At 44.5% G+C, this 24351-nt stretch overlaps 1 protein-coding gene across 1 annotated transcript; it reads right to left on the bottom strand.

Moving 5' to 3' along the window:
* Positions 1–251: 251 nt before the first annotated feature.
* LOC106585829 (mitogen-activated protein kinase 4) lies at positions 252–24057 on the bottom strand. The gene is made up of 7 exons (XM_014172500.3): positions 23690–24057; positions 21935–22380; positions 19865–20452; positions 9390–9534; positions 7212–7373; positions 6701–6920; positions 252–5429 (listed from the first exon to the last, which is right to left on the bottom strand). Exons 3-7 carry the CDS (start codon positions 20405–20407, stop codon positions 4172–4174), a joined length of 2328 nt encoding a protein of 775 aa, XP_014027975.1. The 5' UTR covers positions 20408–20452; positions 21935–22380; positions 23690–24057; the 3' UTR covers positions 252–4171.
* Positions 24058–24351: the final 294 nt, after the last annotated feature.

The raw sequence follows: 24351 nt of genomic DNA, 5'->3' as shown, positions 1-24351 counted from the left end.
TTATTATTATTATTAACATTATTATTATTACTATTATTAAGTTCAGAGGATTCATGCTCTTCACACCATATGTGATTATAACCTCTCTTTTTCTTATATAATCCCCCGTAGACGACTGGTTTGGCTTTAGCCTCCCCGGTACCCAGATGTGCCAAAACAGGTAATAGGAGGAGATTCATCCCCAGCTCCAGCAGGGCTGATATCAGCGGTCAGAAGAAAATAATAAGAAAAAAAACACCCTTCACAAAATGTTCAGTCAACTTTTATTTGTCTGTTCATCAGCTAAAGAGGAACTACAAAAGGGATAAGAGTAAATTGATTTCAGCTGTGAAAACTGCCGCTTCCACCATATGTGATACAAGCAGGACACCCTCAAGTAAAGATTGTTCACAATTTCACATTATTAAAGTCTTGTAGTTAAAATCATTTGACAGTTTAATCAAGGACCAAGCCATGCAAAACTATTACATTCAGCGAGCTGGAAGCATTGAGCTGTAGGCCTATTCTGAGGCACATTCATGAACCGACTCAGACTAAAAGGGACATATTCTGTCGCAACAAGCATATTGGATCTAACTATGTACAGTAATAGTCAAAGGTTTGGACACGCCTACTCAACCAAGGGTTTTTCATTATTTTTACTATTTTCTACATTATATAATAACATTGAAAACATCAAAACTATGAAATAACACATATGGAATCATGCAGTAACCAAAAAAGTGCTAAACAAATATAAAAAATATATTTTATATTATTCAAAATAGCCACCCTTTGCCTTGATGACAGCTTTGCACACTTTTGGCATTCTCTCAACCAGCTTCACCTGGAATGCTTTTCCAACAGTTTTGAAGGAGTTCCCAAATATACTGAGCACGTGTTGGCTGCTTTTCCTTCAGTCTGTGGTCCAACTCATCCCAAACTATCTCAATTGGGTTGAGGTCAGGTGATTGTGGAGGCCAGGTCATCTGATGCAGCACTCCATCACTCTCTTTGGTCAAATGGCCCTTACACAGCCTGGTGTGTTGAGTCATTGTTCTGTTGAAAAACGATATAAATGATAGTCCCACTAAGCGCAAACCAGATGGAATGGCGTATCGCTGCAGAATGCTGTGGTAGCCATGATGGTTAACTGTGCCTTGAATTCTAAATAAATCACTGACAGTGTCACCAGCAAAGCACCCCCACACCATCACACCTCCTCCTCCAAATTTGGATTAATCAAAGCAAAGGACAGATTTCCACCAGTCTAATGTCCATTGCTCATGTTTCTTGGCCCAAGCAAGTCTCTTCTTCTTATTGGTGTCCTTTAGAAGTGGTTTCCTTGCAGCAATTCGACCATGAAGGCCTGATTCACGCAATCTCCTCTGAACAGTTGATGTTGAGATGTGTCTGTTACTTGAACTCTGTGAAGCATTTATTTGAGCTGCAATTTCTGAGGCTGGTAACTCTAATTAACTTATCCTCTGCAGCAGAGGTAACTCTGGGTCTTCCTTTCCTGTGGCGGTCCTCATGAGAGCCAGTTTCACCATAGCGCTTGATGGTTTTTGCGACTGCACTTGAAGAAACTTTGAAAGTTCTTGAAATGTTCCGGATTGACTGACCTTTATTTCTTAAAGTAATGTTGGACTGTCTTTTCTCTTTGCTTATTTGAGCTGTTCTTGCCATAATATGAAATTGGTATTTAACCAAATAGGGCTATCTTCTGTATACCAACCCAATCTTGTCACAACACAACTGATTGGCTGAAATGCATTAAGAAGGAAAGAAATTCCACAAATTAACTTTTAACAAGGCACACCTGTTAATTGAAATGCTTTCCAGATGACTACCTCATGAAGCTGGTTGAGAGAATGCCAATAATGTGCAAAGTTGTCATCAAGGCAAAGGGTGGCTACTTTGAACAATCTCAAATATAAAATAAATATTGGTTTGTTTAACACCTTTTTGCTTACTACATGATTCCATATGTGTTATTTCATAGTGTTGATGTCCTCACTATTATTCTACAATGCAGAAAATAGTAAAAATAAATATAAACCCTGCAATGAGTAGGTGTATCCAAACTTTTGACTGGTACTGATATTATTGCTGACTGTTATTTTACCAGTAAAATATCATGGACTGGTCCAGATTGTGTCTGTCACTGCACATGAAGCTTAATTGGCCTTTAAGAACCTGGTCCCTGGCAATGTCTGTCTGATGTGCTTTTGTTATTAAAACTTCGCTCTGCTCTGAAGATAGTTTGCACCCTGCAATTCCCAGAATTGACTATGTTAGCTCACTGTGTCCCCTTTACAATGTCATGTGATATTGTGCAATGATACATTTCTCATGACTCGAGAGTATATCATTATGAAATCCAACCATTTTGGAACGGTAGCTGTCATTGAATAGTAGTAACAATGGTAAAAGCATGAGACAAGATCTACATCCCCAATGGCAAAACCCAATTCCTTTACAGTACACTACTTTTGACCAGGGTCCATAGGGCTTTGGTCAAAAGTATTGCACTATATAGGAATTGGGTGCCGTTTGTTTGTTTGGGATGCAGCCTAAAGAGTTTTGAGTGCTTGATGAGTGTGTGACCTTTTGCATGACTTCTCCTTAGGCTTTCTGTTATCAGCTTGATATCAGCTAGGCTGACTACCGTGTTGCCACTGTTCTAAGTATACCTCCCTGTGATGACAACGTGGGTGTGCAGGTACCAGACAGATATATCTTACTGCGTTACAGTGTGAAAACTCCTTTTCAGCTAAATAATAACACACACACATAAATCCCCAAAAGCTGTACTTAACCTTAAACTGTCAACAAACCATTACTGGCATCTGGAAGATGCTTTATGAAACAGCAGTTCAATGTATACAATTGTACAAGGCATACTGTTTGAAATCACAGCAGCAGTGTTAACAGTAAAACCTCAATATATGAGTCCCAGAGACCATCTCCCTTTGACTGTTATTTAACTCTGGTCCAGGTTGTTAGTTCGCGTTCCCTCCATTAACACATTCCTTAGTAGACGAAGGGGCTCTAACGCCATGGACCAGAGCTAACTGTTCTTATGCTAATATGTGTATCTATAAATACATTCAGACTCCTTATAGGAGATACTTCCCACTCAATGGAAGATATTCGTATCATTCTTCTTAAGTATTTGCTGCAGGAAGACCTATAGCTACTCACATCCAGAAGATATCTAAACAACCTAAAGGGTTGTGTTTGAAAGAGTCATTTCAACAAAATTATAACCAAATATAGCTGGCTACGTTGTCTTTAAGCTATTCTGCGAGGCAATACCTGGAATTTCCTCTCTCCACCTAACTGTTGATCATTTGCAGGCATTCTTGTAATGAGTACAGTTGCTGCTTTCATGCAGGCTTACTACATAGGCTTACTACTTTCCGTTCGATTCTGTAAAACATACATTCATTTACAGCAGTGACCTCAATGACATACTGTATGCAGTAGCAAAACCATCGGAAGCACATTATGTTGTTTGTAGCTAATGGATCTTGATCCTCACTTTTCTCTCCTCACCTACTGCTCTGATCCAAAGGACCAGCACCATTCATTTAAGTGAGAAAGGTCAGTGTCAAGGCAACTTATGAAAAGTTGCACACCGCAATGATAATGGGTAAAAAAAGCTATTTTACACTGGGAGTAATCATTGGGAGTATACAGTATATAGAGTGTTTCTCCATACGTTTACTATTCTGTTAGTCAGCACCTCGCTTATGACTTTGGGTGTGAGTCAACTGGTGCTTTTTACAAGGCAAGTCTTACTAAGTATACCACAGTCCTTGGAAGCAGCTCCCACAGTCTACTAGTGCTTTCTGTGGTAGCCTTAAACGCAGTTCCCACAGTCTACCAGTGCTTTCTGTGGTAGCCTTAAACACAGCTCTCACAGTCTACTAGTGCTATCTGTGGTAGCCTTAAACGCAGTTCCCACAGTCTACCAGTGCTTTCTGTGGTAGCCTTAAACGCAGTTCCCACAGTCTACCTGTGATTTCTGTGGTAGTCTTAAACGCCGCTCCCACAGTCTACCAGCACCCTCTGTGGTAGCCTTAAACGCAGTTCCCACAGTCTACCTGTGATTTCTGTGGTAGTCTTAAACGCCGCTCCCACAGTCTACCAGCACCCTCTGTGGTAGCCTTGGACCTAGGTCCTATTAGGAGTTGGGAGTCTGAGGTGGGGGTGGCCGGTGCTCCGGGAGTCTAGGTACCCTCTTGATGTTGGCCCGTTTGGCCCCGTCCGAGCTTCCCCCCAGGTCCTCACTCTGACCACAGAGCTTCAGCGCTCGAGAGATGAACATGTCTAGGTCAAACGGGCCCCCTTGCCCCCTGGAGGGAAGAGTCTGCGGGGGCTCATGAATCGACGAAGGAATGAGAGGTGACATTGGCGGAGGAGACGAGGGAGAGCAGGGCAACAGGGAGGGAGGGGAATGGGACGCGGCAGGCGGGCTGAGTGTGTGGCGCTTGTCCAGTCTAGGTGACGGCTGTACGACCGGCGAACAGCTGTGAAAGAGTGGGGCAGGGAGGGAGGTGGGAAAAGGGGGCAGCGGGGGTGAGCTGGGGTAGAACAGGGGTCCCTGGGGTGGGCTGGGGCAGGACAGGGGTTCCTGGGGTGGGCTGGGGTAGAACAGGGGTTCCTGGGGTGAGCTGGGGTAGGACAGGAGTTCCTGGGGTGGGCTGGTGGAGGACAGGGGCTCCTGGGGTGGGCTGGGGTAGGACAGGGGTTCCTGGGGTGGGCTGGGGTAGAACAGGGGTCCCTGGGGTGGGCTGGGGCAGGACAGGAGTTCCTGGGGTGAGCTGGGGTAGGACAGGGGTCCCTGGGGTGGGCTGGGGTAGGACAGGGGTTCCTGGGGTGAGCTGGGGTAGGACAGGGGTCCCTGGGGTGGGCTGGTGGAGGACAGGCGAGTCTGTGTGCTCTCCACCCAGCGAGAGATCTCCTTGAATAGGTCCCAAGGTGGCTCCTCGACAGGCAGCTCCTCCACGCTGGCCCCTCTAGGCTCAGGCCCCTCAGGCACAGTGAGCTGGCTATTCCTCTTCCAGTGAGACAGGTCCAGGATCAGCTTGGGCTCGGAGTAGTGCTGCGGCTTGCCGTCCCTCCACGCAACCTTGTCCAGATAGGAAGGGGAGCCCACTCTGTAGTCACAGGAGCGACCACAGTCCAGCTCAGCATAAGCTCCGCCCCCACAGGCCCGCACCAGAGAGGAGTGGGAGTGGTCCAGGAAGCGCTCGGCAGAGCTGCTGTGGGAATACTTGCGAGGGTCCACCTGGGCCTCCTCCAACAGAGGGTAGGAACCTGCCCTGGGATCTCTCTGGACCTCCTCCTCTTTGGAGTTGACCACCTCCGAGACCCCAGGCATGCACTGACAGCCACTCTGCTGCTGCCAGTACAGGTCTGATGACAGGCTGGTATCATACCTGCACAGTGGAAACAAAGAGCTTGTCAATGAAACATCAACGTTGCCATTTCAGTCTACTGAGGTGAAGACCATATTGGTGTTATCTTTAAACTCTCTCACTCACTCACTCACACACACACACACACACACACACACACACACACACACACACACACACACACACACCACACACACACACACACACACACACACACACACACACATGCCCCACTGGGCACAGACCCCAATTCAACGTCTTTTCCACATTGGTTCAACGTGTTAACCTCCACACAGCGTTTCCCTGGCTCTCTGTTAACCTCCACACAACGGTTCCCTGGCTCTCTGTTAACCTCCACACAGCGTTTCCCTGGCTCTCTGTTAACCTCCACACAGCGTTTCCCTGGCTCTCTGTTAACCTCCACACAGCGTTTCCCTGGCTCTCTGTTAACCTCCACACAACGGTTCCCTGGCTCTCTGTTAACCTCCACACAGCGTTTCCCTGGCTCTCTGTTAACCTCCACACAGCGTTTCCCTGGCTCTCTGTTAACCTCCACACAGCGTTTCCCTGGCTCTCTGTTAACCTCCACACAGCGTTTCCCTGGCTCTCTGTTAACCTCCACACAACGGTTCCCTGGCTCTCTGTTAACCTCCACACAGCGTTTCCCTGGCTCTCTGTTAACCTCCACACAGCGTTTCCCTGGCTCTCTGTTAACCTCCACACAGCGTTTCCCTGGCTCTCTGTTAACCTCCACACAGCGTTTCCCTGGCTCTCCCGGAAGCCAATGAAACCAGTCGCTGTCTTTTACTAAACTTTATTTGGACTTTTCTTTAAAATCATCATGTGCTTATTCCCTAGGGCTCATTGTGGGGTTGCTTTCTTTTTGATGCTTTTTGTTGATGGCTTTACTTTGGTGTATCTGTTGTGTACAGTTCAGATCATGATATCTCTTTCTTTTTACATGGTGTCACTGTGCTGTTCCCCCTCAATATGGCTGCTGCAGTGTGTGAAGTGTAACTGACCCCATAGAATTCAATAGAAATGAATGGCATAGTACAATATAGATGTATCTCTGTGGTTGACACCACAGGAGGTTGGTGGCACATTAATTGGGGAGGACGGGCTCGTGGTAATGACCGGAGCGGAATCAGTGGAATGGAATCAAATACAACCAATACATGGTTTCCAGGTGTTTGATGCCATTCAATTTGCTCCTTTACGTGTCATGTTAATTCCTTGTCACTAGTTGACATGACAGTACAAACAGATCTGAGACCAGGCTAGACACACACCTGTCCCAGTGAGAGCTAGAGGCCTGGCTGTGGCTGTGGCTGTGGCCGGGCTCCGTGACCAGGCTATCATCTAGCTCGTCCTCTATGCGGAAGGGCTGGGGTGACATGGGCTCGTCCTGGGGACACGAGTACTGCTGCAGGAAGGGATGGGCCAGGGCCGCCTCTGCTGTCAGCCGGTCCATGGGGTTAAAGGTCAGAATACGCTCCAGGAAGTCTATGGCTAGTGGAGAAAGAGACGGGAACGGAGAATAGAAAAGGCTTTCAAATGATGTGTGCATATACAGTACCTGGCTGCAAGTAAGGTCATATACCATCAGGAAATAGATTTGTTTATGAATATAAGACAATCATGAATTTAAGACAATACATTAGTTAGACATACGTTCTTGTTATTTTTAGTAACAACATTTAACAGAAACTGTTGATCGTTTCAGGGAGGTATAGTATAAAGGTGCCATCTGATCTTAGTTGAAGAGTTTTCGCTGCTCTCCCTAAACCCCATCCTTCTCACCATCTGCATCTACTTCAGGTAGTAGTTCTCTGAAGGACCTCCTGACCCTCCAACCGTGGCTGACGTAGGAGGGGATGACCTGCCGGAGGTCGTGATGGTCCTCTTCCCTCAACACAGGCACCGTATACAGGATCAGCTGCATCTGCTCCAGCTCATGGGCTCCTGCGTATAGAGCAGCCAGGAGGAACCAGGCAGGAAGTCAGGAGGAACCAGGAAGTAAAGAAGCATTATGATTCTAAAACTAGAAAAGGTCACTTTTCTGAAGAAAAATGATGTGTCTTGCATCAGATTTTTTATGGTAGAAGTTCATAAGTTTGAATTGTTAAAGGCTAGTGTTGAAAGTTTGAGGATAAAGTAGTACTAGAAGTAGTGACTTTTTAAAGACGGGTATTAAGATGGTTGGAGCAGGCTACTGGGATAAGAAAAGTTTTACACCCTCGTGACTAATGAGCAGGCTACTGAGAAGGTCATAGGTTGAATTTGCAGACAGACCACACACTAAATATGTGTCAACAGGTCTGGATAAAATCATGTGTTACATGACCAAATTATTATTACGACACAAAGCCTAGTGAACATCATCAAAATGGTCCAATATCCAACAAAAGCATAATGTGTTTGAGTTTGAGTTCTGATATTTTGCAAGCGTAATAAGGGGTACAAAAGTATCTAATCCTAGGAAAATTAGACTTATTTGTCCTGATGGTAGCACTGTAGTGTTATAGGGCTTGAACCTACCATGGCTGCTTGCAGCTATATTTTTTTGGTACACTATCCCTTATATACAGTTCATTCAGAAAGTATTCAGATCCCTTCCCTTTTCCCACATTTTGTTACGCTACAGCCTTATTCTAAAATGGATTAAATAAAAAATATTATCTTTGTCCTGACTGCCAAGCGTCACGTCTGGAGGAAACCTGGCACCATCCCTACGGTGAAGCATGGTGGTGGCAGCATCATGCTGTGGGGATGTTTTTCAGCGGCAGGGACTGGGAGACTAGTCAGGATCAAGGGAAAGATGAACGAAGCAAAGTACAGAGAGATCCTTGATGAAAACCTGCTCCAGAGCGAAGGTTCACCTTCGAACAGAACAACGACCCTAAGCACACAGCCAAGACAACGCAGGAGCGGCTTCGGGACAAGTCTCTGAATGTCTTTGAGTAGCCCAGCCAGAACCTGGACTTGAACCCGATCGAACATCTCTGGAGAGACCTGAAAATAGCTGTGCAGCGACGCTCCCCATCTAACCTGACAGAGCTTGAGAGGATCTGCAGAGAAGAATGGGAGAAACTCCCCATATACAGGTGTGCCAAGCTTGTAGCATCATACCGAAGAAGAGGCTGTAATCACTGCCAAAGGTGCTTCAACAAAGTACTGAGTAAGGGGTCTGAATACTTATGTAAATGTGATATTTCAGTTTTTTATTTTAATACATTTGTAAACATAAAAACCTGTTTTTGCTTTGTCATTATGGGGTATTGTGTGTAGACTGATTTTTTAAATGTTTTTATTTAACCTTTATTTAACTGGGCAAGTCAGTTAAGAACAAAGTCTTATCTACAATGACGGCCTACCCCGGCCAAAACCCCAGCCAAACCCTAACCACACTGGGTGGTTGTGATACAGCCTGGAATCAAACTAGGGTCTGTAGTGACGCGTCCAGCACTGACATGCAGTGCCTTAGACCGCTGCACCACACGGGAGCCTTGATGAAGGGAAAAAAATATTTAATACATTTTAGAATAAGGCTGTAGCCTAACAAAATGTGGAAAAATCAAGGTGTCTGAATACTTTCCGAATGCACTGTAGTGCTCTGCCTATGGGCTCTGGTCAAATGTAGTGCACAATATAGGGAATAGAGTGCCATTTGGGATACAGACCATATCCTGGATCATTTAGCTTTTTTAACAATTAGGCGTACACTTACTGAGCTGTGATTGGATAGAGAACAGACAGACAGGCAAATGGCAATTTCTGTATTATGCAAAAAAAAGTTTAACGAAGTACACTTTCTCTTCACTACATCAAAAAGATCCTAGTTTGACAAAAAGACTGTACTGCCCAACAGCATAAAAACAAATGGGTAATACTCTCAGTTTATCCAAATCATGAATCATTCAATCCATATGTCTCATATCATATTCATATCCACACCTCTCCACCTCAACAGACCCCTACCTGCAAAGAGCATGCGGCCTGTTAGCATCTCTGCCAGGATGCAGCCAGCTGCCCACATATCGATGGCCTTGGTGTAGTTGTTGGGTGAGAGCAACAGGCGCGGAGACCGGTACCATTTAGTCACCAAGCCCTCTGACAGGTAGCCCTGGCCAATACACACAGACAACAACACACACAGGGTAAGCATGACAAGGAAATTAACACCGATGTACATTTTCCTGGCTCATTTGCTAAAGTGTCTTGATGGCTTTTTACAGCTTTCCCCCAACTCTTCACACTCACCCATTACAGGTACACTCTTAGAAAGAAAGGTGCTAAGTAGAATCATACAGGGTTCTTTGGCTTGTCCCCTTAGGGTAACCCTTTTTGGTGCTGGGTAGAAACCTTTGCAGAGGGTTCTATCTAAAACCCTCTGCAAAGGGTTCTTGTAGGAACCCTCTGTATTTGGGTTTTATAAGGTTCTTCCTTGAATCGTCTATGAAGGGTTCATCTGAAAACCCTTTTATCTTCGGAGGGTTCTTCCTAGAACCCACAAAGAACAGGTAGAAGCCACGAGCCTTGTTAGCCTTTAAAATGGTATTATTTATGACAATACATTACATATATGGCCATTATTTGAGGGCCTAGTTATACCCTAACACATTGGTCTTAGGAATCTCCTGGTTTACAGGCCACAATAGGCCTGCAAGTCACATTATGTTGGCTTGCAAAGTTATGTGTAATTCCTATTGAAATTCAGACAGTCAGGATAGCCAACACTGGAATTGGTAATCACCCACAACTTGCATTCAAAATGACTGCCAGGGTTGGGAAGATGGAGAATTTAGACTACCTCAATCATCTAAACTGGAACAACCATCGCAGTAACGGGTGCAATAAATCCAATTACTAACAGATTGGATTAGTTTCTTTGTGTAGCATAACATTAACCAACCAATCAATATACATGCAAAAACACAGATATTACAGTAAAACAAACAATTCTGAAAATCTCCCTGCAATATAGTATGCTGGGAAATATTTATATATGGTTCTATGTAGGACCCTTCTTGCCTTCCAAAGAATCATTTAAAAAAATGGTTCTTAGGATGTTAAAGGTTCTAGGTAGAACCCTTTGACTTTTGTTCAGAAGAACCCTTTTTGGAATACAAGGATTTTTTGTATTCCAAAAAGGGTTCTTCTGATCAAAACAGTTCTTGGTAGAACCCTATCCCTCCGCAAAGAACCCTTTTGGGAACCCTTTTTTCTAAGAGTGTATAGAAGACAGTATTCTTTTTCAGGTCATCTACAGTGGATCTAGAAATAGTATGGTGGAAGAGGTCAGAGAAAAAGCCTTTTCTGTCATCATTTATTATCCAATTACTGTTTCTCCCTCCTTTGATGTGGTCCTCTAACGCTGTTCTGCCTAGCGCCACACTGGTTTCATCTCGTTAGAGCAGCTCCCTTTAATGTATAACACACATTACACATACACACACCTAACAAGAGACAGTGAGAGATTATGAAAACACAGCCACTGGTTTGTAACAATACATTCACAGCGAGCGACCTCTGCAGACTCTTGAATTGAATGCCTTTAATGCATGTCACAACCTGCACAACCCCAGTGCAAGGCAAGCATTTCCTGTCCTCTTTGTCCCTCCCCTCCACTCTCTGCCAATGGATGACGGACGGAGCACTGTTAAATGGGAGACCTACTGCTCAATGAATGACGGAGGACTGCTCAATGAATGACGGAGCACTGCTCAATGAATGACGGAGCACTGCTCAATGAATGATGGAGGACTGCTCAATGAATGACGGAGCACTGCTCAATGAATGACGGAGCACTGCTCAATGAATGACGGAGCACTGCTCAATGAATGACGGAGGACTGCTCAATGAATGACGGAGGACTGCTCAATGAATGACGGAGGACTGCTCAATGAATGACGGAGGACTGTTCAATGAATGACGGAGCACTGCTCAATGAATGACGGAGCACTGCTCAATGAATGACGGAGGACTGCTCAATGTTTGATGAGAAGCAGCTAAAACAGCCTTAAAGCATCCCTACATCCCCCTCTCCTCCACTGTCCTTCATTTCACCCTTCTCACCCTCCCTCCCTCCCTCCCTCCTTCCTTCTCTCCTTTGTCACCGCTCCCTCCCTCTCTCCTTCCTTCTCTCCTTTCTCACCGCCTCCCCCTCTCTCCAACTGTACTTCATTTCACCCCTCCCTCCCACCTTCCCTCCCTCCTTCCTTCTCTCTCTCCTTTCTCACCGCCTCCCTCCCTCCTTCCTTCCCTCTCTCCTTTTTCACCGCCTCCCCCTCTCCCTGCCTCTCCAGGTGATTAATAATTTGTGGAGTTTGACAGGGTTGGCTCAGCAGGTAGAGAGATTCAGATGGGCCTCCTCTGATTAAGCAATCTGTCAAATCTCTGCTTATCATCCAAAACCACAGTTTAGTCAGTCACTGATGATTCCAAAGGCTGAGTCAGATTTACAATGATAGCTTTATGGCTGTGTCCTAAATGGCAACGTGTTCCCATTATAGTGCACTACTTTTGACAAGGGCTCATAGGGTTCTGGTCAGAAATAGAGCACTTATGAGGAGAATAAGATGCCATTTGGGACATATCCAATATCTGTATTTTTGAATTGAGTCTTTTGACAGTAAGGAGGCGTTATTTGGGTGTTATTTAGGTTAGCACTTCAATCAAAGCTTCTGTCATAACGGCAACACTTGCAAAATAATCGGAGGGCTGATGACAACAGATGTAATGCTTATTCCTAACCCTCTGCCACAGACTGACAGGCTTACTTACAGTCGTGAGACAAGCCCACAAGTGACTTCAAGCGATATGAGCCGTTAAAATGGATGTGTCACCTGTCAAATACCTCTAGATTTGAGGCTGATGCCAAATTCCTGTCATCGTTGTCTGCAAGTTTATTTTTAGATAAAACATTCTCTTGATCGTGGCACTATCAAGTATCCTCTTCTACTCCACCTCACTGCTTGCAATTTACCAAGACAAGAACTATCCCAGCTTGGAGCATTGGCCTGCCAGCCTCCCTCTAAGTAAGCCCCCTGCAAGGCTGGCATGGCATGTGGAGCACCAGAGCTTTCTGGTAGACTTTTTATTTTTTACATTTAACCTTTATTTAACTAGGCAAGTCAGTTAAGAACAAATTCTTATTTACAATGACGACCTACCCCGGCCAAACGCTGGGCCAATTGTGCGCCGCCCTATGGGACTCCCAATCACGTCCGGTTGTGATACAGCCTGGATTCAAAACAGGGTGTCTGTCGTAACACCTCTAGCACTGAGATGAAGTGCCTTAGACCGACTGCGCCACTCGGGAGCCCTATAGACTCTATAATTGTGTCTGAAATGGCATCAAATTCCATATATATAGGGCACTACTTTTGACCAGCCATATAAGCTCTAGTCAAAAGTAGAGCACTAGGAAATAGTGGTGCAGCTATAAAGGGAATCGGGTTCCATTTTGGATAGACTCTGTATTTCTCTCCTCTCTGAATCAACACAGGACTGTTAGAGGAGTTCACTACTAAACATTCAGTACAGTAGCTTGGTACACACTCTGTCTGGACTGAGGAGTAGCTGTGTGAATAGACGTTGTTCGGTCATGAGGGAGAGAGGGCACGCTGAATGTAAGAGGGAGAGAAACTAACAGGCAATTTCCTGGTTCTTAAAAGGAATCGCCCCGGGTCATTTTTTTACGCTGATGTCCATCTTGAAAGTGCATAAAACCTGACGTAGGCTTTAAAGTCTGAAGTAAAACTCAACTCCCACCAACCTGTCTCTGACACATGACACCCTGAGGTCATACACACATACTCGGATGATAAGTGTGGGTCCGGGAGGCCGGGGCCAGAGGAGGCCAGACACAGAATGCTCTGTAGATGGCCTGTCTCACACTCCACTGCATAAGAGCAGCATAGAAGCTTTTTGTTTGATTTCACCATCCCCAGAACACAGCATTGCCCATTGTTATTCTGGCAACACTCTTGGCCAGTCTGTTATTCCTGTCCTGCTCACAGCCTGATCCATCTCTTTCCCTGTCTGCACCCTGCTGCCCCGTGCTCAGATCTCTGGGCCTGGGCCCGGTCAGGACAAAGCTCCCCTTCACTGGGCCCTCACTGACCTGCTGGTGTAACACACTGTGTTCCACCACAACAATAAAGCAGCATAGCAGAGAAGTCGACTGTCAGATGAATCTCTCAGAGCCTAATCCACAAAAAGAAAAAACGGACAGGGTAATGGTTCAACTTGGGGCAGCAGGTAGTCTAGTGGTTAAAGCGTTGGGCCAGCAACCCGGGGCAGCAGGTAGTCTAGTGGTTAAAGCGTTGGGCCAGCAACCCGGGGCAGCAGGTAGTCTAGTGGTTAGAGCGTTGGGCCAGCAACCCGGGGCAGCAGGTAGTCTAGTGGTTAAAGCGTTGGGCCAGCAACCCGGGGCAGCAGGTAGTCTAGTGGTTAGAGCGTTGGGCCAGCAACCCGGGGCAGCAGGTAGCCTAGTGGTTAAAGCGTTGGGCCAGCAACCCGGGGCAGCAGGTAGTCTAGTGGTTCAAGCGTTGGGCCAGCAACCCGGGGCAGCAGGTAGTCTAGTGGTTAAAGCGTTGGGCCAGCAACCCGGGGCAGCAGGTAGTCTAGTGGTTAAAGCGTTGGGCCAGCAACCCGGGGCAGCAGGTAGTCTAGTGGTTAAAGCGTTGGGCCAGCATCTGAAAGGTCACTAGTTCCAATCCCCCAGTCAACAAGGTAAAAAATCTGTTGATATGCCCTTGAGAAAGGCACTTAACCCTAATTGCTCCAGGGTTGCCGTTGATAATGGCTGACCTGCCAGTGACCCCACTCTAAGAGGGCGTCTCAGGGGGAGTTGGGATATGCAACAACAACAAAAAATTATCCAATTCACACATTTGTATAATACACACCTGTACGTGTGTGAAATAAGACAAATATAAGCACCCACCAATTATTATTAATTTGTAACTTTAACAGGACATGTTTGGACAAGGTTATGAAAGCTCTGCTGTAGTACTAGCTATAGATGGATGATAATGCAGTCATGCAGAGGAGAGAATCATCAGTCTACAGGAGCCAACAGACTTGGTTCAAGGACATGTTCAGACATGCACCACGACCACACAAAAAAACAGGCTCAAAGAGGCATCTTAATACGGGTGAATGCTGTAGCGTTTGAAAATGAAGTACATTTGTTGTGAAATGTAAAGATAATGCTAATTTTGCTCAGTTTCCAGCCACCAACGGTGATTTCTGGTTTTGAATTGTGTGCCACAACTGCAAATACAAACAAATGGAGCAATGAAACCTTTTTGTTTCATTTCTAAAAGCAGTCTATGAAGTGGAATGAAAAAGGAAATCACCGGCTCAACTCCAGCAGCACTGGCTATAACAGACCTGATAGTGAATACAAATATTTTCTAGATACAGTATTTTGCTCGCCATTAGAGCCTGGCTTTGTCACTCACACACAAGCCCCACAGTAATTATTATAATTTTTAATGAAAGGACACTGCACTAGTCCTTAAAGCAGTCTTACAATAGACAGGCTAGGAACTCCCATCTTAATACAGATAACATCCTCCTCTCAGTGCAGACATCCTGCTGTCTTAAATCAGCCGGTGATATCCTCATCTTTTATATCTCCACTTACATGTAGGGCCAGGAGCTGGTCTAAAAATGGCGCCGGAAGAAATGGCAGCAGTTTTACGGGCGCCTAACCAATTGTGCTATTATGTGTTTATTTTCGCGTTATTTGTAACTAATTTTGTACATAATGTTTCTGCCACCATATCTTATGGCAAAAAAGAGCTTCTGGATATCAGGACAGCGATCACTCACCTCGGATTAGACAACAACAAAAATATTCAACAAGCAGGACGCACAGGATGTACTTCAGAGAACCGACAAAGCCAACATCCCAGTTATTGGGAAGAGAAAGAGACGCAGGTACAGAGGACACAGAGCGGGGTGCCTCGTAAGGATCCGCAGACGGCGAGTGGGAAAACTGTCATTAACGTCAATATTACTTGCCAACATGCAATCACTGGACAATAAATTAGACGAGGTACAATCGCGAATATCCTTCCAACGGGACATCAGAAACTGTAACATCTTATGTTTCACGGAATCGTGGCTGAATGATGACATGGATATTCAGCTAGCGGGATATATGCTTCACCGGCAAGATAGAACAGCACACTCCGGTAAGACGAGGGGGGGCGGTCTGTGCATATTTGTAAACAACAGCTGGTGCACGTAATCTAAGGAAGTCTCTAGATTTTGCTCGCCTGAAGTAGAGTATCTTATAATAAACTGTAGACCACACTATTTGCCAAGAGAGTTTTCATCCAGACTTTTCGTGGCTGTTTATTTACCACCACAGACAGATGCTGGCACTAAGACTGCACACAGTCAGCTGTATAAGGAAATAAGCAAACAGGACCAAAAGATTGACAAACAAATTAGCATTCGTATGTACATGGAAGGTAAAAAAATAAATAAATACCAAGATACATAAAGAACGAACTCTCAGCTTTAGGCACATACGGCAGATTTAAATGGTGTCAGCATTGACAACTCAGTACTAAACTAACGCCTCTCCCACCAAAAGGCGGCAGTCCTAGTGGCCGGGGATTTTAATGCAGGGAAACTTAAATCATGTTAAATGAGCAAACAGAGAGAAAGAAATTCTAGATCACCTGTACTCCACACACAGAGATGCATACAAAAGTCTCCCTCTCCCTCCATTTGGTAAATCTGACCACAATTCTATCCTCCTGATTCCTGCTTACAAGCAAAAATTAAAGCAGGAAGCATCAGTGACTCTGTCTATAAAAAAGTGGTCAGATGAAGCAGATATTAAACTACAGGACTGTTTTGCTAGTACAGACTGAAATATGTTCTGGGATTTTTCGAATGGCATTGAGGAGTACACCACATCAGTCACTGGCTTTATCAATAAGTGCATTGAGGACGTCGTCCCCACAGTGACTGTACGTACATTCCCCAACCAAAAGCCATGGATTACAGGCAACATTCGCACTGAGCTAAAGGGTAGAGCTGCCGCTTTCAAGGTACGGGACTCTAACCCGCGAGCTGCTCAGTGACACGAGCCTCCCAGACAAGCTAAATCCCTTCTATGCTCGCTTCGAGGCAAGCAACACAGGCATGCATGAGAGCATCAGCTGTTCCAGACAATTGTGTGATCACGCTCTCCGTAGCAGACATGAGTAAGACCTTTAAACAGATCAACATTCACAAGTACAGGCATGTGCTGACCAACTGGCAGGTGTCTTCACTGACATTTTCATCATGTCCCTGATTGAGTCTGTAATACCAACATGTTTCAAGCAGACCACCATTGTCCCTGTGCACAAGAACAAATCTTAGTCATTTAGGCAACCTGCCTAAATGACTACAAACCCGTAGCACTCACGTCCGTAGCCATAAAGTGCTTTGAAAGGCTGGTAATGGCTCACATTAACACCATTATCCCAGAAACCCTAGACCCACTCAATTTGCATACCGCCCAAACAGATCCACAGATGATGCAGTCTCTATTGGACTCCACACTGCCCTTTCCTACCTGGACAAAAGGAACACCTATGTGAGAATACTATTCATTGACTACAGCTCAGCGTTCAACACCATAGTAACCTCAAAGCTCATCACTAAGCTAAGGATCCTGGGACTAAACACCTCCCTCTGCAACTGGATCCTGGACTTCCTGATGGGCCGCCCCCAGGTGGTGAGGGTAGGTAGCAACACATCCGCCACGCTGAACCTCAACACTGGAGCCCCTCAGGGGTGCGTGCTCAGTCCCCTCCTGTACTCCCTGTTCACCCATGACTGCGTGGCCAGGCACAACTCCAACACCATCATTAAGTTTGCAGACGACACAACAGTAGTAGGCCTGATCATCAACAACAACGAGACAGCCTATAGGGAGGAGGTCAGAGACCTGGCCGGGTGGTGCCAGAATAACAACTTATCCCTCAACGTGATCAAGACAAAGGAGATGTTTGTGAACTACAGGAAAAGGAGGACCGAGCACAACCCCATTCTCATTGACGGGGCTCTAGTGGAGCAGGTTCAGAGCTTCAAGTTCCTTGGTGTCCACATCCTCAATAAACTAGAATGGTCCAAACACACCAAGACAGTCGTGAAAACGGTACGACAAAGCCTATTCCCCCTCAGGAAACGAAAAAGATTGGCATGGATCCTCAGATCCTCAAAAGGCGGTGTCAGAGGAAGGCCCTAAAAATTGTCAATTACCCCAGCCACCCCAGTCATAGACTGTTCTTTCTACTACCACATGACAAGCGATACCGGAGCGCCAAGTCTAGGACTAAAAAGGCTTCTCAACAGTTTTTACCCCCAAGCCATAAGACTCCTGAACAAGTAATCAAATGGCTACCAAGACTATTTGCATTGTCCCACCCCCAACCGCTCTTTTACGCTGCTGCTACTCTCTGTTTATCATATATGCATAGTCACTTTAACTATACATTCATGTACAGTGAGGGAAAAAAGTATTTGATTCGCTGCTGATTTTGTATGTTTGCCCACTGACAAAGAAATGATCAGTCTATAATTTTAATGTTAGGTTTATTTGAACAGTGAGAGACAGAATAACAACAAAAATATAGAGAAAAACGCATGTCAAAAATGTTATAAATTGATTTGCATTTTAATGAGGGAAATAAGTATTTGACCCCCTCTCAATCAGAATGATTTCTGGCTCCCAGGTGTCTTTTATACAGGTAACGAGCTGAGATTAGGAGCACACTCTTAAAGGGAGTGCTCCTAATCTCAGTTTGTTACCTGTATAAAAGACACCTGTCCACAGAAGCAATCAATCAATCAGATTCCAAACTCTCCACCATGGCCAAGACCAAAGACCTCTCCAAGGATGTCAGGGACAACATTGTAGACCTACACAAGGCTGGAATGGGCTACAAGACCATCGCCAAGCAGCTTGGTGAGAAGGTGACAACATTTGGTGCGATTATTCGCAAATGGAAGAAACACAAAAGAACTGTCAATCTCCCTCGGCCTGGGGCTCTATGCAAGATCTCACCTCGTGGCGTTGCAATGATCATGAGAACGGTGAGGAGTCAGCCCAGAACTACACGGGAGGATCTTGTCAATGATCTCAAGGCAGCTGGGACCATAGTCACCAAGAAAACAATTGGTAACACACTACGCTGTGAAGGACTGAAATCCTGCAGCGCCCGCAAGGTCCCCCTGCTCAAGAATACATATACATGCCCGTCTGAAGTTTGCCAATGAACATCTGAATGATTCAGAGGACAACTGGTGAAAGTGTTGTGGTCAGATGAGACCAAAATAGAGCTCTTTGGCATCAACTCAAATCGCCGTGTTTGGAGGAGGAGGAATGCTGCCTATGACCCCAAGAACACCATCTCCACTGTCAAACATGGAGGTGGAAACATTATGCTTTGGGGGTGTTTTTCTGCTAAGGGGACAGGACAACTTCACCGCATCATTTGACGGGGCCATGTCCTGTCAAATCTTGGGTGAGAACCTCCTTCCCTCAGCAAGGGCATTGAAAATGGGACGTGGATGGGTATTCCAGCATGACAATGACCCAAAACACACAGCCAAGGCAACAAAGGAGTGGCTCAAGAAGAAGCACATTAAGGTCCTGGAGTGGCCTAGCCAGTCTCCAGACCTTAATCCCATAGAAAATCTGTGGAGGGAGCTGAAGGTTCGAGTTGCCAAACGTCAGCCTCGAAACCTTAATGACTTGGAGAAGATCTGCAAAGAGGAGTGGGACAAAATCCCTCCTGAGATGTGTGCAAACCTCGTGGCCAACTACAAGAAACGTCTGACCTCTGTGATTGCTAACAAGGGTTTTGCCACCAAGTACTAAGTCATGTTTTTCAGACGGGTCAAATATTTATTTCCCTCATTAAAATGCAAATCATTTTATAACATTTTTGACATGCGTTTTTCAGGATTTTTTTGTTGTTGTTATTCTGTCTCTCACTGTTCATATAAACCTACCATTAAAATTATAGACTGATCATTTCTTTGTAAGTGGGCAAACGTACAAAATCAGCAGGGGATCAAATACTTTTTCCCCCCACTGTACATACTACCTCAATTAGCCCGACTAACCAGTGCCTGTATATAGCCTCGCTACTGTTATTTTTCACTGTCTTTTTACTGTTGTTTTTATTTCTTTACTTATCCATTGTTCACCTAATACCTAGGTAGCTCCTGGGCCCTGATTCATGAAGCGTCTTGGAGTAGGACTGCTGGACTAGGATCAGTTTTGCCTTTCAGATAATAATGAATAAGAAGACCTGGACAGGGGGGACCTGATCCTACAGCAGCCCTAGTCTGAGAGGCTTTATGAAGCTTTATGAATACAGACCCCGAGCTAGCTATTCTCTTCTAATGGCAGCCTACTGTAGTCTCACCTTATGGGAGTAGTGTGGGTCAACGATTCGGGCCAGGCCAAAGTCTCCGATCTTGAGCAGTAGCTGGTCTGTGTTGAGGAACACGTTGGCTGGTTTGAGGTCGCGGTGCAGCACGTTGGCTGAGTGGATGAACTTGAGGCCTCGTAGAAGCTGGTAGAAGAGCAAAATGGCGTGCCCACCAGGAAGTGGTCCCTGCTCTAGCAGCTGAGCTAGGTCCGTCTCCATGCACTCCTGGACGATGTACAGGGCACTCAGCTGGGCCGGGTCGCGAGGCAGCGGGTGGCCGTAAGGGCCCAGAACCTCGTGCACGCGCACCACGTTCTCATGCTGCAGGCGCCGTGTGATCTTGACCTCCCGCAGGGCGTGCTTCACGCTGACAGCGTCACGCATCACCAGCTTCTTCACAGCCACCCGCTGGCCGCTGCGCTTGTCCACAGCGGACAGAACCAGACCAGTGGCCCCGCTGCCCAGAGGCCGGGGGTCTATGAAGTGTCCCCCCAGGTCAAAGCCATGGAGGAACAGTGGGGAGTCCTGTTTTGCCATGGCTCAGCTGACTACTGGTGTCCACTGGTTATTGCATGATGAGGTCTAGAAATCAGAAAGGATCATTCATGATTTGATAACAAAGCAAATAAAATGACTGGAATCAAACATACACATACTGTAGGTATAATAATCCCATCTGTAAAATGGTAATTACTTTATATTGAAATGTATTTTGTAATAGCATAGATAATAGATCAATTATACATGTTGTATTCTATGTTCTATTATTATCTATATTATTATTATCTAAATTACTAATATCTATTTTCTTATTATCTATATTATTATTATCTATATTATTACTAGCTATATTATTATAATCTATATTATTACTATCTATAGTATTATCTATATTATTACTATCTATATTATTACTATCTATATTATTACTATCAATATTATTACTATCTATATTATTATTATCACTGCATTGTTGGAAAGAGATCCCAAGGTAAACATTTCACTGTACTGTTATACACCTTTGTATCCTGTACTGTTATACACCTGTTGTATCCTGTACTGTTATACACCTGTTGTATCCTGTACTGTTATACACCTGTTGTATCCTGTACTGTTATACACCTGTTGTATCCTGTACTGTTATATCCTGTACTGTTATACACCTGTTATATCCTGTACTGTTATACACCTGTTGTATCCTGTACTGTTATATCCTGTACTGTTATACACCTGTTGTATCCTGTACTGTTATACACCTGTTATATCCTGTACTGTTATATCCTGTACTGTTATACACCTGTTATATCCTGTACTGTTATACACCTGTTATATCCTGTACTGTTATACACCTGTTGTATCCTGTACTGTTATACACCTGTTGTATCCTGTACTGTTATACACCTGTTGTATCCTGTACTGTTATACACCTGTTGTATCCTGTACTGTTATATCCTGTACTGTTATACACCTGTTGTATCCTGTACTGTTATACACCTGTTGTATCCTGTACTGTTATATCCTGTACTGTTATACACCTGTTATATCCTGTACTGTTATACACCTGTTATATCCTGTACTGTTATACACCTGTTATATCCTGTACTGTTATACACCTGTTGTATCCTGTACTGTTATATCCTGTACTGTTATACACCTGTGGTATCCTGTACTGTTATACACCTGTGGTATCCTGTACTGTTATACACCTGTTGTATCCTGTACTGTTATACACCTGTTATATCCTGTACTGTTATACACCTGTTGTATCCTGTACTGTTATATCCTGTACTGTTATACACCTGTTGTATCCTGTACTGTTATACACCTGTTGTATCCTGTACTGTTATATCCTGTACTGTTATACACCTGTTGTATCCTGTACTGTTATACTCCAGTTGTATCCTGTACTGTTATACTCCAGTTGTATCCTATGCATGTGGCGAAACTTGAATATGCATGGGATTTGATTGCAATTACGCTTTCCTGGAATGAGCTCCATAGAATTTTGAGTGTATCACTCTTGAACGAAGTGTAAATAAATAGGTATACAGTGGCTCCATCTACCTCATATCAGAGACAGTAGAGCAAGTAAGGAGACAACTCCACACCCTGGTGCAGGGCAAGTGTTGTCATAGCAACACCCCACCATCTGTGCCTGCTACAGAGAGATGCAGACATTCAGCACTGGTCTCTGATCCTAGCGGAGCGATCCCAGCTCAACTCCCGCTGGTGAAATTAGTTGAGAGTTACATTCACAGAGATTATCGAGGATCCTGCGCTTCCCATAGCAGTCTGTCAGTCAGTTGGCCGACCGCCCATTCAGTCCCTCCCTGGTCGATGTTCCCAGACTTCCCACTCAGACTCGGTTTTGTGGCATTGAGTTAACGAGTGTCCGTGTAATCCCTCAGTAATCTAGCTGCCGGCCGCCTTGTGCCTGTGGAGCCGTCGCGTGGCACCGGCTCCTTCTGGACTGGACACAGCTATTGGACACCATCACATACCTGCTGCTTCTGTAACGGAGGGCCGAAATGAAGCAAATTACACATTAAATACAAAAAATATCTTATGTGTCACATTTCAATATGAACTAGTGATAAAATGTTGCCTCCCATTCACACTGTTCATTTTGACACATTATTTTTACTTGTAGTCATTTGATTCCTACCTGTGGATCTAATGTAATAGCTGCAAGGAACAGAAAGAGCAAATGCTGCATAGCCTAGTGGAAGAATAATCTAGACATCACCACAAAGCCTATTTTTAGTATAAATATTTTGTACATTCAAATGAATGAATAGCTAGATATGATATAATGATAACTAAGACTATAAGGTAACTACTGGGGTACAATATGACAGGCCAAACAGTTGCTATTGTTTTAAATCAGTTGATATTTGAGGCCAGGATATTTATGAAATTAACGTGCTCCAATTGGACATTTAATTAGCTACTCAGTTCCAACCTGGTAAAGAAGAACGACAAGAACGCTGCTATGTCAAAGCCTACTATCACAAATGTAAGCTTTAGTCTTTTACCACACAATAAGAGTGATCTTTCAGTAAAATACACAATTAATATGCTCTTGTTCTATGCAAGTTTTATGCTACATGTTCTTTGTTGTTCTGTGCTATGTTCCCTCTTATCTATGGAAACGAGGATATTGACACTGGATATACTGGAAGGTATGGAGGGTATTGGCTAACTTTATAAATGACGTACAAGGCAGGCTAATGGCTATGACGCCTGCGGTGCGCGCTGTCCTCTATTTCATAGTTCTGGCGTTATGTAACACGTATAATTCCGAAAAAACATTGAGGCATTCGAATCTGTATTAGCCAGTTGTAAAATAGCCTGTAGCTCCATAAGCAGTAGAAGTAGTAGTTAGTGTGAAAGAAACAGCTGTATGATAGAAAATGTGAGAAAATGTTGTTATTCCATGTTCTTTTTAAAAATTATTATTATTATCCTTATTATAATATTAGGGTCCATTAAAACAACGCATACATTTTCTCAGTGATAGTCTAGGCTACTGTAGTACAATGCACCGGTCTGCGTCTGCCTTTGTGTGTGGTTGTGGCTACATTGTAACGCCCCTATCGCAATAAAAACATTCAAAACCACTAAAGATAACAACAACAACAAAAAGATGCCGTAAAACTAAGTGTTTTCCCAAATGTACTAGTCATGAAAACAGCTGATGAACATGAGCCGGTGAGTAGCCTATTGCTCAGCAAGTGTAGCGTTATCTTTACATCTATCGGCCCATCCATTGAATAACTACAAAGGCACAAGATTTCACAACACAGCGAGAGCACTTACCATAATAATATATGCCGCCGTGGACATCGCAGCCTGTCACAAGAAAATAATGCGTGTTTTTGGCAGTCTATTTGACTGTCAAAAATAAAGTAAAACATAACATATTTGTATCATTTTTGTTAATGAATCAGCCAGCGGGACTGTACCAGTATCCGTGATTGTGGTTATATTAGCCTACCTAGCAATCCGCTGCTGCGTAAATAATGTATTTAGAGGAATAGGCTAGGCTACCACTCTTTCCGATCTGTTCCAGTAGTCTACGCAGCCAGTAAGCACAGACTGACAAAAGCTGCACCATGAATGATTGAGTGTTCCTCTTATTCTTTCGGTAAGCCGGCCTATAGGTTACTTCCCACACCGAGCGTTGTATTACCTCTTATAAAAAAAACATAACTCCACCCCCCCCCCCCCCCCAACCCCAACCCCAACGATATGACGTCACGCTCGCAGCCATCAATCAAAGTGTCTGACACCTGCTGAAGCCTGAAGTGCCATATGGGTCTAGGAGAAAACCCCCTGCTCTTCTCTCATAGCCTCTATATATATATATTACAAATATATATTTAGGGAATAGTTTATTTTTGCACTCTATTCAATGGCATTTGTGTCCTTAGTCATTTCTCAACAGCTAATGGGGATCCTAATAAAATACCAAAGAATAC

This window comes from Salmo salar, chromosome 24 (genome assembly GCF_965601325.2).
Source record: "Salmo salar chromosome 24, fSalSal1, whole genome shotgun sequence".
Lineage (NCBI taxonomy): Eukaryota > Metazoa > Chordata > Actinopteri > Salmoniformes > Salmonidae > Salmo > Salmo salar.
The sequence above is the reverse complement of the archived record's forward strand: the minus strand, read 5'-3'. Positions and strand labels throughout refer to the sequence as shown.

Excerpts from the sequence above, each read along its gene's own strand:
- LOC106585829 (XM_014172500.3), bottom strand. The coding sequence starts at position 20,407 with ATGGCAAAACAGGACTCCCCACTGTTCCTCCATGGCTTTGACCTGGGG. Across the intron at positions 6,921-7,211 it reads ACCTGAAGTAGATGCAGATG|CCATAGACTTCCTGGAGCGT; the intron begins GTGAGAAGGATG and ends TTTCTCCACTAG. Across the intron at positions 5,430-6,700 it reads TCTAGCTCTCACTGGGACAG|GTATGATACCAGCCTGTCAT; the intron begins GTGTGTGTCTAG and ends TCCACTGTGCAG.